General features: G+C 39.8%; 1 protein-coding gene across 1 annotated transcript in view; it reads left to right on the forward strand.

Moving 5' to 3' along the window:
- The first annotated feature begins 4,446 nt into the window (after positions 1–4,446).
- The window catches only part of EDNRA (endothelin receptor type A), a 33,054-nt gene continuing 21,064 nt past the window's right edge, over positions 4,447–16,436 (forward strand). The window contains exons 1-2 of the mRNA XM_014880589.2: positions 4,447–4,887; positions 7,668–8,169. Of these exons, the coding sequence (XP_014736075.1) occupies positions 7,768–8,169 (402 nt within the window). The 5' untranslated portion in view covers positions 4,447–4,887; positions 7,668–7,767. The remainder of the gene's footprint in view (positions 4,888–7,667; positions 8,170–16,436) is intronic.

The raw sequence follows: 16,436 nt of genomic DNA on the forward strand, positions 1-16,436 counted from the left end.
CCTTCTGTTTTCTTTTGTGTGCTTATAATCACTCATTGCATAATTTCACTTATTGCATGATTACATAACAGGCATTTTCTGTGATATATTGCTATTTTATTCTTCTTCATGTATATATATTTTACTGCCTGTTGAGAGGTTTATGTAGAAATAGTTTTATTTGTCACCATTGAAGACTAGTCTTTTTGGAGCAGGTTCCTTAGCTCCCATCTAGTTTCAGGGCTGTCTGAAACACTGGGGATGAAGATCCCCAAATGCTCCCTAGAGTCACTCATTTTGCTGTCTGGGCCTCAAAAGGGAAGAAGAAGATAATTTCTTAATTGTATAGAACTGATATTTTAAAAGTGCATCCTTTGCTAAATATTTCAGTTACCATCACTCATTATCCTTTTGGACAGTATCCAACTTGCCACAGGAGAATAACTTACAAGCACTCTTTCTTGTGTGTGTGTGTATGTGTGTGTGTGTGTAGTTCATGTTCAATTCAACACCATATCAGTGCCTAATGCAAACAACATAACTCAGAGAATTTTGAACACCATAATTCCAGAGCTCATGTCAAAATACTCTTGACACAATGGAAGCTTCACCCGAGTCACAGAATCACGGTTGTGCAGACTTTTGATATTGGAAAAGACTCCCAGAAATCATCTGGCCCGTGGCCCTGCTCAGAGCCCAGGCACCTAAGGCAAGGGACTCGGGACTGTGCCCAGTTGGGGTTTGAATATCTTCAAGGATGGAGATTCTTCTGCCTCCCTGGGCACCCTGTGCCACTCTTTGATGATCCTTACAGTGAAAGTGGTTTTTCCTATAGTCAAATTTAATTTCTTGTATTTCAAGAATGCACTTCTTGTGTCCTTTGCCTCCTCTTCCATCACTGAGCATCAGAGAGAAGATTCTGATTTGCTCTTCTTTACTGCCTCCCACCAAATAGATTGATAAGATCCAGATCTTAAAAATTAGGGCTTCCATCTATGGAAATGACTACCACTAGCATTACCTCTCCCAGTAAATCTTTTCTGAAATGTTCTTAGTCCATCACATTTAACATGGTAAGCAAATGCTCCCCAGAAGAATCTGAAATGCTCAGCAATTGAAGGGAATTAACAACACATTATTATTTCTCCAATCTGCACACTAAAGGCCCAGGAAGCTCACTTCTTACTCAAACTTTTCCATCAAGATTCTGCAAAGTTTAGATACACCCAATCCACAGCTCCTGACTAATATTCCCTTTTGGGGTGCAGTAGCTCCTGTAGTTGTTCCTGCATTAATTGTTTGCCTCCATAGCCAATTTAATCCTTTAAACTTCAATCGTTTATCTCTTTTGATTCTATCACAGCTTCAGGTTCCCATAGTCCAAGGGCAGGAATATTTCAGTGGTTCTAATACAAACACCTTTCCATTTATAAGAATAAACTAATACAATGGTATTCTCACTATAATTCTCTTTGAATTATAAATTCCTATTGCAAATTGCCGAATTTTCTATTAACATGAAGGAAACAGATGAGAGCGACAGAGAAAGGGATGAAAGATGGAGGGAGGAAAGGAGAGGGCAAGAAGAGAGGGAGGAGCAAAACAGCCTTGCCAGGAACAAGATTTATTTGTGTTAAGCACATAAATAGAGTTATAGATATGGCATTAGTAGAGATACCATTTAAATAAAGCAGCTGCTGGGAAACAGAAATGTTATGCAATAGAAGCAAATAACTGGTTCAGTGATCACTGGAATTAATGAGCCCTGAATTTCAATGAATTTAGATTTTCTGGAGAGTGTCCTTTTTAACTGAATTCTTCTAAAGAAGCTGCGTAAGTGCATCTCTTACTGAAGAACAGATAATCTACACAAGACAGAAGTACTCTCTACGGTTTAGAAGTTTTGTATTTGCTGATTTCTCATTCACTAGATCTAGATATTGAATTCAAAGTGAAATGGTTATCCAGTATTGTAACCAAAGTATTTAGGTGCATTTTTCTGAATTCTCCAAGTGGCTCCTATTCTCTATTGTTTGTATTGTTTCTGATTAAAACTGTATCAGAAATCTAGTGAAAGCATTCACAGTAATTACATATTTGCAATCTTTGTGATTAATAACTTCTGATTTTCTGAAAATGCTACTGATTATAAATATGCCAACTGACTGCTTATGGAAATGCCAATTATAGACAATGCCCGGTTTTGATTTCAGTCTTCTGAATCTCAGCAATTCAGTTTAGGATTCCATGACCTAATGATCAGATGTTCCTATTTCATACCAAATCTGGGGAGGTAAGTGGCTTAACAGGTAATACATTTGCTTAACACATCTTTCAATCCAAGAACATGAAAGCATTTCTCTCTAATACCTGAAGGCTGCATGGAAATTAATAGCTTTCCAAAAGCTGATATTTGCTGATAGTCTTCTCGACTCCAGCTGCAAATCCAATTGGTTTTTTTTCTAATGAGATTGATACATTGCCCTTACTCTGAATCTCTGGAGTTGTGCAAGACAAGCTAAGCAGTTTGTTGAAGACACAAAACAGAAAAGGTCAGAGGAAACACTTTCACTGTGCTGCAATTGGTACACAGAATCCTCAGTGAAGAACTCTTCCTTGCACAGGACAGCAGTCCTACAATGATGGTGGAAGTGTCTCTAAAAGCTGAAAATATCTTGGTGTAAAGAAGTGAGCACTTTTCTCAGTAGCTGAGACCAGCTGCATTTGCAACTGTAGTTTTTGCATCATTACTATGTGAAAACTTCATTTCCCATGTTACTTTCCTGAACACTATAAAAGCAGCAACAATTAAATATAATTTTTGAATTTATCTTAGTTTAAGACAAGATATCAACTGAGCTTTAGACACCTAGAAGATTAAAAACAAAGGTTCATTAAAAAAATCGGCAACATAAAAATAACAAAAACATGGATCAGTAATTTCTTATAGCTAATACTACTTATGTGAGTTGGCAGTAAAAGAAGCACTCATAGAGGCTGTCTAAAAAATAGATCTTTAAAAGCATAGTAAATTTGATAATTTCATTACATTTATTTCATGTAATAGTAAATAGAGTTATGCATGGAATCATGGTATTATGAGTTGAAAGAACAAATGTGTGTTTGAGTGAGATCCAAAATATACTTTTTGGCTTTGTTTTGTCTTTTTTTTTTTTTTTTTTTTTTGTTACAGCTCTAATTGTTTAGACATAAAGGTCAAATGATCCTAGGAAAGGAATTGGGTCTTAACAATGTTTAGAGAATACACAAGAGATTTAAGAATTGCATCCAATAAAGCACTCCATAAAGTGCACATGGTCTTCAAGAACAGTATTTCCAGCTCTTCAGTGTTTTTTTTCTTTCCAACAAGTTACTATGAAGATGTTTCTTGACAAAGCAAATCATTAATACGAAGCGTCTATGACAAAACTGTAAGAATTTTTTTGTAGTATATGGATATACTTAGTGGCTTTTCAGTGGATATTTTTAGTAGTATATGGATATACTTATGCTTATCAGCATTTATTCAACTTCACAGAAACCTGATATTTTGAATTAAACTTTCTACCCAATTTTTAAACAGTAAGCTCCTTGTGATTCTGAGCCTGAACATGTTCCTTCAAAGATCCTGTGCTTTGACACTTCATTTAACTGAGATGGTTTTCTAGAAGTAATAAAGTTCTGCTAATCCAGTCAATCCAGATGCTGGTTTTTCCTGTTCAAGATTTATCAGATGATTTCAAACATATTACAGAAGCATACTTTTAACTATGCAAAACTGAAGAAGTTAAAAAAAATTTCTTATATGATTTAGTGCCAGATATTTTAATTCTTCAGGCCACTAGCATCGCATTTTCTATTGTTCTTTTCAGTCTGCTTTTGCGGGTTTAGGACGACATATTTTTACATCTTATTTAGGAAGGTCGCCTTTTTTATTCAGAAGAAGCCCATATATGTTTAGAAAATAATGTATGTGGTATAATCAGATGAAAGCTTGCCAGGAAATGAGAAATCTGAAATGATTCAACTAAGGACTCAATTTCATAAACTTGCCAGCATGAAGGAAGGGATTTTGAAATTCTTTCCCGGACAAGCTGTTCCCTCTAATACACTGGCATTTTTTCTCATTGTGAGAAAATATTTCTAGGTATAAATGAACTTTCCACTTTTTCTGCACAATTTTTTTTCGCACTTCGGTCTAGACAGAACAGTAATAGGAAACATAGGAATGACAGAAAATGCCACACTCTTATTATCCTTGTAAATGCAACTAAAACGTATTAGCAAGGTGTGTCTTGGATGGATCAAAGATTTTCACTCTGGAGCAGTTTCTGTTTGCGGATCCAGCATTTTTGAAACTCACACACATGATTTTTACTGATTGTCTCAGAGAGTGATCCCGGCCAGCCCCGGGGCAAATGCAAAGCAAAAGCGGTTTATTTAATCAGATTTCCCCGTTTTGCTCACGGCTCTTCTGCCGTCTGGTGGGATCAGGTAGAGACCCTGGCAGAGAATCCTGCTTGCCATTAGCAGCAGCTACAGCAGTGGGCTCCCGGGGCTGCGGTTTAGAGGAGTCCAGCAAAGCATTTGCGCTCAGTTTCAGCGAGGAAAGAGTTAAAGAGCTCCGTGTTCCCCTGTGCCCGGGAGGCAGCCTTTGTGTTTAACATTGGCAGGGGCTCAGTTCGGGCTGGAGGTTTGTTTTAATTGGGGGAGGGGGCAGAGAAGAGGGGACGCTCCGACTTCTTCAGTCTGTCTCTTTCGTTCACTGATCTAGCGGAGGTGGAGATTTTCAATTCCACCCAGTCAGACGCAGGCAGGAGGATCTGGTAAGACTATCCCAGGAAAAGCCACTCCGAAGAAATTCTCCGAGGCGGCGGCGGCGGCGGCGCCAGCAGCCCCAGCATGAGGGTGAGCCGGGCGGGGAGGCGCGGCGGGGGGAAGTGCGGGATGCTGCGGGAGCCCATCCCGATCCCACGGCGGGAACAGCCCGGCCCGAGCCGCGGGCACCTTCCGCACCGCTGGAAACGCCCCGCACAGGGATTCGTGGTGCACCTCAGTGTGCGGGTGTGAGTGTGGGAGAGAGCGGAAGGGAGAGAGAACAAGAGACGGGCACAAGGCAGCTTGGGGGAACTGTTACTCCATAAAGTTTAACAATGTATGGATCTTGCCAGAGGCTCTCCATACAGGCTGCACGGTTTTGCCAATGCATGTTGGAATTGATCCCTCGCTGGTGGTGCAAGGAGCGTGTTTCTCTCGCCTTGGAGAAGGAGCAGCGGGCGGCTTCCCCGGCAGCGCTGGCTGGGAACAGCCCAGAGAATCCCCCTTGCCGGCGTTGTTCCCTTCAGTGCCTTCCTGCCCTGCTCCGCTTCATTTGCTCCCGTTCACATCTCAGCTGCCTCACACTCAGCAAGCTCTGTTAACGTTTTAGTGGTCTTTAATACTCGGAACAATTGCGTTTCCACTAGTACGGTCTCTTCTTGCGAACCTCGGCATGGGAATTTTTCTGGCTTGATACTCCAGGCAAGTCAGGAATTCAGTTCCCTGCATCCGAGGCTGCTTCTGTAGCACTGCAGCAGCACAGGAACAACACAGGCTCCCACATTAACAGAGCACCCTCACACCCTCCAGGCTGTACGTGAAGAAGGACAATCCTAGATTACATTATCACAGAAAGTTATCAGGGATGCCAGTGTGTTACTCATACGAGGCAGGCTGCATGTTATATTCTGCAGCAAGATAAATACTTTGAAAATATGCACAGAGGAATGAAGGGCTGTCAGGAATCTATAAAAAGTACCCTTAGTAGTTAACCTATTAAAAACTTTCTAGTTTTGCTTCTTAGGGAAAAGATGGCAATTGGCAATTTTGCTCGCAGCTTTGCATGCTGGTGGCATGACTGTCATGCTGCCGTCATGTTTATATGATACATACATCAAATTTTCACGAAAAGGGTCACAAAGGAAGGAGGAAACTGATATAACTACTAAAACCTAGGGCTATAGGTTCTGTTCACAGCTTTATAACATTTACTTGGGAAATACATTTAATAGTGATGCACATTTCCCGTTTGTAAATTGAGGAACCGTAGTCATAGGAAATAATACAAGTATTAATACTTGCCTGAAAAGAATTACAATCAAACATCTCTGTTGCTTCTGGTAAGATTTAGAAACCTAAAGTGAACACACTTGCACCATGCTGCTGGTAAGTGCCCTGAGATACTGTCATAACCAGCATTTAATTTAATTACATAAGGAAGGATTCACTACTTAGTACATTAAACTTTGAAATTAAGCCCATGGGAACTCATAGTTGGCCAGTTCCGTATCTCAAATACAGCAGAACAAGGATTGAAAGGTGGATCCCTGCTCTATGAGGGACAGCACTGCATGCCAGACAGGAATATTTGGGTTAGCATCACATTTGCTGCTCTACAGAGGTACACACACACTTCCACAGACCACATAGAACAGCAGCCTGCATTACTAATAAATATTTATACTGTATCTTCTCCAGAAGTACTATCAGTAAATTTTCTCCCTCCTTCTCTGGTAAACGTCTTGCTATAAACTCTGATTTAACTGCCCCACAGGGAATGAAATTAGGATTCATTTATTTAAAAGGATCCTCCCAAATACTTCAGGCGAGTCCCTGGAAATCAGAAAGATAGAAATACTTTATTTTCTACTCTTCTTTTGTCAACACTGTAGCACTTTGTCTTGTTTTGCAGACATAAGCCATGCAAAAAAAAAAAAAAAAAATCTTAAATTAAAACAAGGCTTCAGGAAAATGGACTGAAGTGGCATCCCTGGTTTCACTGGAGAGGTTTGGTATCTACAATTCCTGTGGCAGTGGTTACACACAGGCAGTCACACTTACTAGGGCAGGATTCTATGATGCTTTCTTCCCTACCTGGAAATGTCATGAGTTGCTGCTTAGAATACTAAACCAAGTATTTTTTATCCTTAAAGAGATTACTTTTTTATTATTAATTTCACTGTGGCTAAGAACTGAGCATGAGTTGCAATTACGTTCAAGACCAAAAGACAAAGTTTGAAGGTATTTTCCTGGCCAGAAGTCTATCCTAGGACTATAAAAGCTTCCTCCTAATATTTAGGGATTTTGGATTTGGTCCAGATTTTGATTTGAAATACATGTCTTTTCAGTTTTCATTTGAAATCCAGGTAATAAGTCAGACAAAAATAATATAAAGACTAATGTTGCAGCACATCAAAAATACTGAGAAAATTGATGAATTTACTACCTTTAATTTTGAATGTAGTGCTTTCATCTTTCTTTTTCAAAGAAAAAACAATAAGTTCTTATTTTAACTAAAATACCATTCAGCAGTCTCCAAGACAGGTTGACTTTTCCTGCATGACTATATTTTAAAACAGAATTTCATCCACCTTATTTTTTCCATCCCTATACAAATTCAAGTTAACAGGGTTTTGAGGGATCTTATTTGCATAAGCTATCACTTACTTAAGGAATTTTTTGTGTTTGCCTCTTGTCAGACAGGTAATGGGGGTAATCTAGATTTCAGAGCAGCACAGCGAGTATAAACAGGTGTTTATACATACGTGCTGTGGAGGCTGAACATTCAGATATCCTCCCTAAATGAGAAACAGGATGTGTTAGACTACCTGCTGTACTGATTATGTGCCTTTTTCTTTTTTTGCTTACAGTTTCTCTCTGTGGGTGAAAAAGTGAGAAGTAGCTCACTGAAATACTGAAGAAAAAAGCTAAACCCTTGTCTCACTGAATTTGCCCATTGGGGACTTCAGGATGGAAGCCTTGTGTTTAAGAGTTTCCTTGCTGCTGCTGGTCCCAGGATTTGTCCTCGGTGACAGCTCCGACAGAGACGTTTCCAATCGGAGTGACTCGGGAAACCCCCTTTCCACCTTCTCAGGGATTGAATCCAGCATTCTCCTCACCACCATCCAGCCCCCGGTGTCCAACCAAACTGTCAAATGTTCCCAGCAGACTAAGATTGCTGAAACTTTCAAATACATTAACACCGTGGTATCCTGTGCTATTTTCATCATTGGCATGGTTGGCAATGCAACCCTGCTGAGGATCATTTACCAGAACAAGTGTATGAGGAACGGCCCCAACGCACTGATAGCCAGCCTGGCCCTGGGAGACCTCATCTACATTGTCATTGACATCCCCATCATCGTGTACAAGGTAGGACACCACGATCCACTCCAACTGCACTTCCTTACCAGCCCCCTGGCTGTTCTCTGGGCTTCTTCCTCTATTTAGTGCTCTTTTGTCAATGAATAGTGCACTTGAGGAAACAACACAACTCCTTTTAGTTCTGCAACACTCTTGCTCTCAAGTCTCACCTCCAACAAGAAAAAGTGTATCTCCCATTAAAGATTATACAGCTCTTAGCTCTTAACCAAAGTGTGGCCTTGAGCACTTCACAGGAGCTCTTCATTTCTCATAGCTGCTACAGTTAGCAAAAGAATTTATGCAGGAAGACTTTTTATAAACTGTTCTCCTCTTGATGGACTAGTTGCTATTTTTATATTATCCGAGCCTTACTTTATATTTTACAGAAAATACTCCCTCTGATATGCAGGCTTCATATTATAACATTGCAGGGAGAGATTATATCAGTTAAGCTGAGCCTTAAGGTTTTCATGGATTTGTCAAAGTGTAAAAAGGTTCCTCAGTAATTCTTTTATCCAGTATAAAGTTATCTTGTCCCAGTGTTTGATTTTCCATTTTAATTAAATAAAGCCATCAAGTAGTGCTTTTTCTGATGCAATTTATATTTACTAATATAATTCAAGGCAGAACATGCTTGAATGAACAGAACTGAGCCCTTTTAAAATATATTTCATTGATATTAACTTATCTTAGAGAAAAAATCAAAGAATTTTGTAAGCTTGTATTTGTCTCTTTGTGGATTGTACACAGGTGCATAGCTGATAGGATATTTGACTTTTTCTTTCTTTTTTCAGCAGAAACATGAGGTGTTTCTGTTTGTAAATAAAACCCTAAGTCATATAACATATATAAGTCATATAATTATGGAAAAATGTTCCTCACAATTTCAGCCCTTAAAGATTCTAATGACTTATTTACATGTGTTTTAAATGAAATATTTTAATGCATGGTTTTATAATAACTGGTGCCTTGTGGTTTCAAACTGGATTTTAAAATTAAAGAAACAATGATTTTAAAACATGCATTTTGCCATTTCATGACATTGACATAATAACTGCATTTTAACACAGGTATTCATAGGACAAGATCATAGAATGTGAGTTGAGTAATGGAAAAAAATTCTTTCTATGTGCATATATTACATTTGTACAGAGGTACTGGAAGCCTGTTACTGTGCACCCAACCAGGAAAAGGAGGTGAACAACTTATTCTATAAGCAGCTGAAAAATGTTTCAGGATCACCAGCCCTTGTTCTTGTAGGGAAGACCTGCCAGACATCTGCTGGGGACTTAATACAGCAGAAAAGAGGCAGTTCAGGAAGTTTCTAGAGTGCGTGGAGGACAAGTTTTTGTCGCAGCTGGTGGGTGAGCCCATGAGGGGAGAGGTTATGTTAGACCTGTTGTTTGTAAATAGAGATGGGCTGGTGAGAGATGTGGTGGTCGGAAGCCACCTGGGGCAGAGTGATCATGAAATTATAGAGCTCTTGATATTTGGTGAAATCAGGAGGAACATCAAAAAAACTTTTATGTTGGACTTGTGGAGGGCAGATTTTGGCTTATTTAGAAGACTTATTCAGACAGTTCCTTGGGAAGCAGCCCTTAAAAACAAAGGAGTCCAGGAAAGGTGGACATGCTTCAAAACAGAGATCTTGAGGGCACAGGAACAGCCTGTCCCTGTGTGATGAAAGATGAGCCAATGAAGCAAACGTCCAGCCCGGATGGGCAATGAGGTTTTGAAAGAACTTAGGAATAAAAAGAGGATGCATCATCTTTGAAAGGAGGGTCAGGTCTCTCAGGAAGAATTTAAGGGGTTTGTTTTAAGGGGCATGTAGGAAAAAAATTAGGGAGGCCAAAGCTCAGTTAGAACTTAATTTGGCAACTTTTGTAAAGGATAATAAAAAATACTTTTACAAATATATTAATGGCAAAAGGAAGGGTAAGACCAACCTTTGTTCTCTACTGGATGTGGCAGGGAATTTAGTAACTGCAGATAAGGAAAAGGTGGAAGTGCTTAATGCCTTCTTTGCCTCAGTATTTAGTGGGAAGACGGCTTGTCCTCAGGACAGCTGTCCTCCCTGGATTAGCAGATGGTGCTGGGGAGAAGAATGGTCCCCATGCTATCCAGGAGGAGGCAGGCAGAGAACTGCTGAGCTGCTTGGATGTTCATAAATCTATGGGACCAGATGGGATCCATCCCAGGCTGATGAGGGAGCTGGCAGATGAGCTGGCAAAGCCTCTCTCCATCATTTACCAGCAGTCCTGGCTCACTGGGGAGGGTCCAGATGACTGGAAGCTGGCCAATGTGAAAGGGTGGGAAGGATCCTGGTAACTATAGGCCAGTCAGCCTGACCTCAGTACCCTGTAAGGTAATGGAGCAGTTTATACTGAGTGTCATCACACAGCACTTACAGGAGGGCTGGGGTTTCAGACCCAGCCAGCAGGGGTTTAGGAGGGGTAGGTCATGTTTGACCAACCTGGTCTCGTTTTATGACCAGGTGACCCACTTGGTGGATGCTGGAAAGGCTGTGGATGTTGTACCTGGACTTTAGCAAGGCCTTTGACACTGTCTCCCACAGCACACTCCTGGAAAAGCCGGCAGCCCATGGTTTGGACAGGAGCACTCTGTGCTGGGTTAAGAACTGGCTGGATGGCAAGGCCCAGACAGTGGTGGTGAATGGTGATGCATCCAGCTGGGGATCAGTCACCAGTGGTGTCCCTCAGGGGTCTGTGCTTCGGCCAGTTCTGTTCAATATTTTTATTGATGACATGGACGAGGATATTGAGTCTTCCATTAGTAAATTTGCAGATGACACTAAGCTGGGAGTGTGTGTCGATCTGTTGGAAGGGAGGAGGGCTCTGCAGAGAGACCTGGAATGTTTGGATGGATGGGCAGAGTCCAATAAGATGAAGTTTAATAAATCCAAGTGCCAAGTCCTGCATTTTGGCCACAATAACCCCCTGCAACATTATAGGCTGGGGATGGTGTGGCTGGACAGTGCCCAGGCAGGAAGGAACCTGGGGGTGCTGGTCAGCACCTGACTGAACCTGAGCCAGCAGTGTGCCCTGGTGGCCAAGAAGGCCACTGGTATCCTGGCCTGGATCAGGAGCAGTGTGGCCAGCAGGAGCAGGGAAGTCATTCTTCCCCTGTACTCAGCACTGGTGAGGTCACACCCTGAGTGCTGTGTCCAGTTCTGGCCCCTCAGTTTAGGAAGGACATTGAGATGCTTTGAGTGCATCCAGAGGAGGCAACGAGGCTGGTGAGGGGCTTGGAACACAAACCCTGTGAGGAACGGCTGAAGGAGCTGGGGTTGTTTAGGCTGGAGAAAAGGAGACTCAGAGGTGACCTCATCACTCTCTTCAGCTCCCTGAAAGGTGGTTGTGGTCAGGTGGGAGTTGGTCTCTTTCTCCAGGCAGCAGCTGACAGAACCAGAGAACACAGTCTTAAGCTGTACCAAGGGAAATATAGGTTGGATATTAAGGAAAATTTTTTCATGGAAAGAGTGATAAAGTACTGGAATGGTCTGCCCAGGGAAGTGGTGGAGTCACCATCCCTGGATGTGTTTAAAAGAAGACTGGATGTGGCACTTGGTGCCATGGTTTAGTTTAGGTGTTAGGGCATGGGTTGGACTCGATGACCTTGGAGATCTCTTCCAACCTAGTAACTCTATGATTCTGTGATTTTATCTATGGTGAAATGCAGCACCTGGTTCTGATCTTCCAGTTGTATAAACTGCAGATAAGTCTTTAGCTGGGTTTAATATAAAATGAATTTGAAACTAGGATGACTGTAAATAATTATGGATGTGATTTAATGGAAATTCTAGTTTACACTTTTCAATACTCCACCTGGAAAGTTAAATTGTCAATTTGTTGGTATCTGCAGAGTATTTTGGATTAACAAATTGATGAGAAAGATTAGCTTCAGCCTAATTTGAGATTCATCTGTCTTTCACAGCTGGGTGAATGCCTAATGGGACATTGGACTGGGGTTCTTAGCTGGACTCAGAGCCTACACAAGGCCAGGCTGGATGGGGCTCTGAGCAGCCTGGGCTAGTGGGAGGTGTCCCTGTCCATGGCTGGGGAGCTGGAACTGGATGATCCTTAAGGTCCCTTCCAACCATTCAGTGATTCTATGACTGCACCTCCCATAATATATAACAATTTCCTCCCTGGTAAATTACCCTGATGTCTTTCTTTATGGAATATTGCTAAGGCAGCATTCTCACTTCTCATGGTATATCTGATAGTACATTTTGAGGAAAAATAGCATGACTTCTTTTCAGACCCAAGTTTGAGAATGAACAAATGTTTTTATTACACAATTCTTCTAACCTTTCAAGAGTTCTGTGTCTTTTTTGAAAAGAGGAATAGAAATCTGGAATTAATTTTGCCTTTCAGAATTGCCTTTTGATGGTCTTCTGAAAATTCTTTAGAAATTTAGTTGAAAGTAACAAACAATTTTTTAAATATTCTTTTTATTATTTTGCAATACATTTTTTCTATTAATTTTCTGTTGTTTCTCAGGAATTCCACAGGTGCATTTGTCTTGCTCTATCTTATATGATGAGCTGAACTATGGTTCTTATTTGATGAATTAAATTTCCTTAGCCTACATGAGAAATTATTTTTGTGCTGCAGAGAAGTATTGGATAAACAAAGGCTATGAACAAAACTGCAGCCCCTTGACACCAGTATCTGTCAATTCCCACATGTAAGAAGGCAGAATAACCTTTAAAGCTTAATTCTAGGTTTTAGTTATTTTTCAGTTACTTGGCTTTCAGAATGAATTACTTGTAAATTACCATATACAACCACCTTGTTGTCTGAAGTTAGCAGCAAGAATTGTGACACAGGGAAGCATTTATGGATTTATAAGGGAGCTCTGGTACATCTGATATGAAATGCAATTATTATTGTTATTATCATTATTATTATTATTATTATTATTATTATTATTATTATTATTATTATTATTATTATTATTATTATTATTATAGGCCATTTTTCATATCAACCATTCAGGAATGTGGATGCTTACATTAGGAGCTGGGTTTAAAGTCTGTTAAATGCCATTCCTGTTTGCACCACTCGGGATCCTAAAATCTGTGTCACCTTTCAGCTCCTCTTGATGAGTGAGAGTGTGGAGGGCACCCATTGGAAATATCACAATTGGATATAACTGAAGTGATAGACTTTTAAGGAAAAAAAATCAAGTTTTTAAATTTTTGTTTTAAAGTAATTTATACTCTGCTGAACTTTATTTTAAAATATTCTTTTCGTTCTTCATATGGAACCATATATTAGTATCCTACGTAATAAATGGTGTCAAACACTTCATATCTTTTAGATCAGACCTTCATTTTTAGGACAAAACAAGACTGAAATCAGAGTAAACAAGCATTCAGCTGCTTATTAAAATAACAAATAGTACAGTGTTAAGATGGCCACATTGTATAGAACAAAATGTATAATACCTGTCATTATAAGTGAATATCAGAAATAGTTATAATCACTTTCCTGAAACATAATGTAGCCTTAACTGTTTTGAAACACCTTTCAAAAGAGAAGTAGATAATGCTACTGGTACTCAAAACCATTTTACAAACCCTTAGAAAGAAGCAGCTCTAAAATTGTAGTAATTGCCAATGTAAGATCCCAGGAGAATTGAGTCCTTTCTTCTATTATGTGTTTACAATTAACAAAGATATGATGCTGGGAAAAACATATATATATATATAATTTACATTGACTAAAGATGTGGTCACAGGTGTTTGACATTTTTAACCTTTCTTTGTGGTAGAGTAGGCTCAAAAACTCACTCCTTACTTTCTCCTATTACTGTAATTATATAGTGGATTTCCTTTACTGTTAAGTGGATTGTGAAGTAACAGTCACTGTCCTTTGAAGATATTCGGGATGAATTAACGGTGGCCCATTACACTTAATTACCACAATATATCCACTTGAAGTATCAAATCAGTATTAAAAATCTTAATAAATTGAGTTTTACAGGAAGAGTGACAGTTATAAATCCAACCTCAATAGAACAAACTAAGATAATTTAATTTTCAATCACATTTTTATACCACCAGGACCCAAACAGTCTCCTCTTTACCCAAAACATACCCAACTCAGACTTTCAAGATGTGAAAGCCTAAAGCCCCATATCCATAAGATTTATTTCTCTGCAAGAAACAGAAGATCAGAAAATAAATGTTTCGTATTTCACACTGCTGTAAAGGTAGGGCTAAGGCATTGAAGAAGAGAAAGGTTCCTTTTCTTGTATCAGGTGGAATTAGCACACAACTGAAAGCTGCTGATCACCTGCATCACCCATCACTGCCATTCGCATTTTTTAGCAAATAAATTCAGATGCAATGCAAGAAAACTTCTTTAGAGGGCTGCTTTTCTAAAAGGCTTTCCATTATTTCCTAAGGCTGTACAAAGGCAGCAGCAGAATATCCATCCACAGCACCACTGTTGCCTTGGCTGCCCTGAGCTCTGGCAAGCCCTTATGGCTGTTCCTGCTGCTGCTCTCATGGCTGAAGTTTAGCAGAGCAACAGGAACAACAACAGGCACTCACTGCAGACATTGCTGTCCACTGTTCTTCCCTGAGCTCTTCCCTGAGCTTGAAACACTCTAGACCAAGGCTCTCACCTTTAGAATGGCAAAATTTTAACTGTTATTGGGAAGTCCTGAGCTGTCTCTGCTTCCAGTTTTATGCACTTTAGAGAGAAACATAAAAATGAGCTCTATTTCTTGGAAACTGGCCTATATAAACTGCATTGCCTTAGATCAGAATATGCTTAACTCCTTAAACCATTAGTTTATAAAGCATATGAAGCAAATTAGGCAGCTTTTTACCTGTTTCTTTAATAAAACTTTCCTAATAATTTTACTGGTATAAAGTGGAAGACATCTACCCAGGAAAAAAGCAAGTGTTCACTGCTCAGACAGCTCAAGAAGATGTTTTATTGAATAAAGCAGGGAGATTTTTGGTTAGTTAATTGGTATTCCTACTTACTTTTGTTGCAAAATTATCTAAATCTGAGTAGTCCACCTAGAACATTGAAAATCTAAATATAGAAGGTAGCTGACAGCAAGCAAACATGTTCATCCATTTTGTCTCCAGTGAAGGAAGATTCAGCTAAGGCATTTCTAGTCATGGACATTTCATGGACATTTCTAGTCATGGACATTTTCTAACATCAGAGCACGTGCATAAGTGTCAGAGCAATCCCTTCTGAATCAAAAATTATTTGGCATATATGAATATGTTCACCAACAGAATTAATAATTATACCTACCTGGGGACAGTAATTAACGACATTAGCACTGATTTTGTAGCTGATAGAACAAGTGGCAACTTCTGTGCCAAATGAGTATAAAGCCAAGCCAACAGCACACAAAAAGTTAAGGGCACTTTCAAAAGAAACCTTTTTTTAAAGGCAGAATTTTTCATATGTGTAGTGTGTATTTCTCAATGAAGTACCAACACAAGTAGGAAATTCTGAGGCCTCAACTTGACAACTACATTCTGGTTTTCAATAAATTCTTATCAGGGATTCCAAGAAGCAATGATTGGGTAGCCCAGTGTGATGCAGAAATCCATGGAATGTGCTCCAAGCAGGATCTATTATTTGGATGTATGTCTCCATATAATGACAGCAGAAACCCAGAGGCAGCACAGGAATTGATCACTGAGTCTTGAAGGCAGAAATTTCCCAAAATGGAGCAGGGAACGGAAATCCATCAGGAATCTGTTCTATTTACAAACTGCAGCTTCCCAGCAGAGTGTGTTTTATGTGCATACCAGGGCAGCAGTTAAGGAAGAGATTTTATATTCCAAATCTTAGTTCAAGATCCACTCTGCCTTTAACTCATGGCTGTGTTTTGGGGCGTGGGACATATGTTCCTATCAATGCACAGCTCCTCCCTCATCTTCAATTCCGCTTCTCATGCCTGCCTTGTTGCTCTGTGGATTTGAAATAGTGTACAGTACTTAGAGACTCTAGGTTTAAGAGAATATTTTAGTGTGTTTTCTGTCTTTATTTCTCAACCAGCTGAACTCTACAGATAACAAGGAATTGTTTTGATTGTGCATACCCAGGGCTTACCGGTTCTGCAGTAACTTCTTAGAAATCCTGTCACCCTTTTTAGCAACACGCAAAAGAAAACACAGCTGGAAGAATAACAAAAGAAATATTATGCCCAGGGATTGAAAAAATTCCTTTCAACAAATCACCATGCACATAAGCACACCTTGCAGCTCATTT

Source organism: Sturnus vulgaris, chromosome 4, assembly GCF_052056855.1.
Source record: "Sturnus vulgaris isolate bStuVul1 chromosome 4, bStuVul1.hap1, whole genome shotgun sequence".
Classification (NCBI taxonomy): Eukaryota; Metazoa; Chordata; class Aves; order Passeriformes; family Sturnidae; genus Sturnus; species Sturnus vulgaris.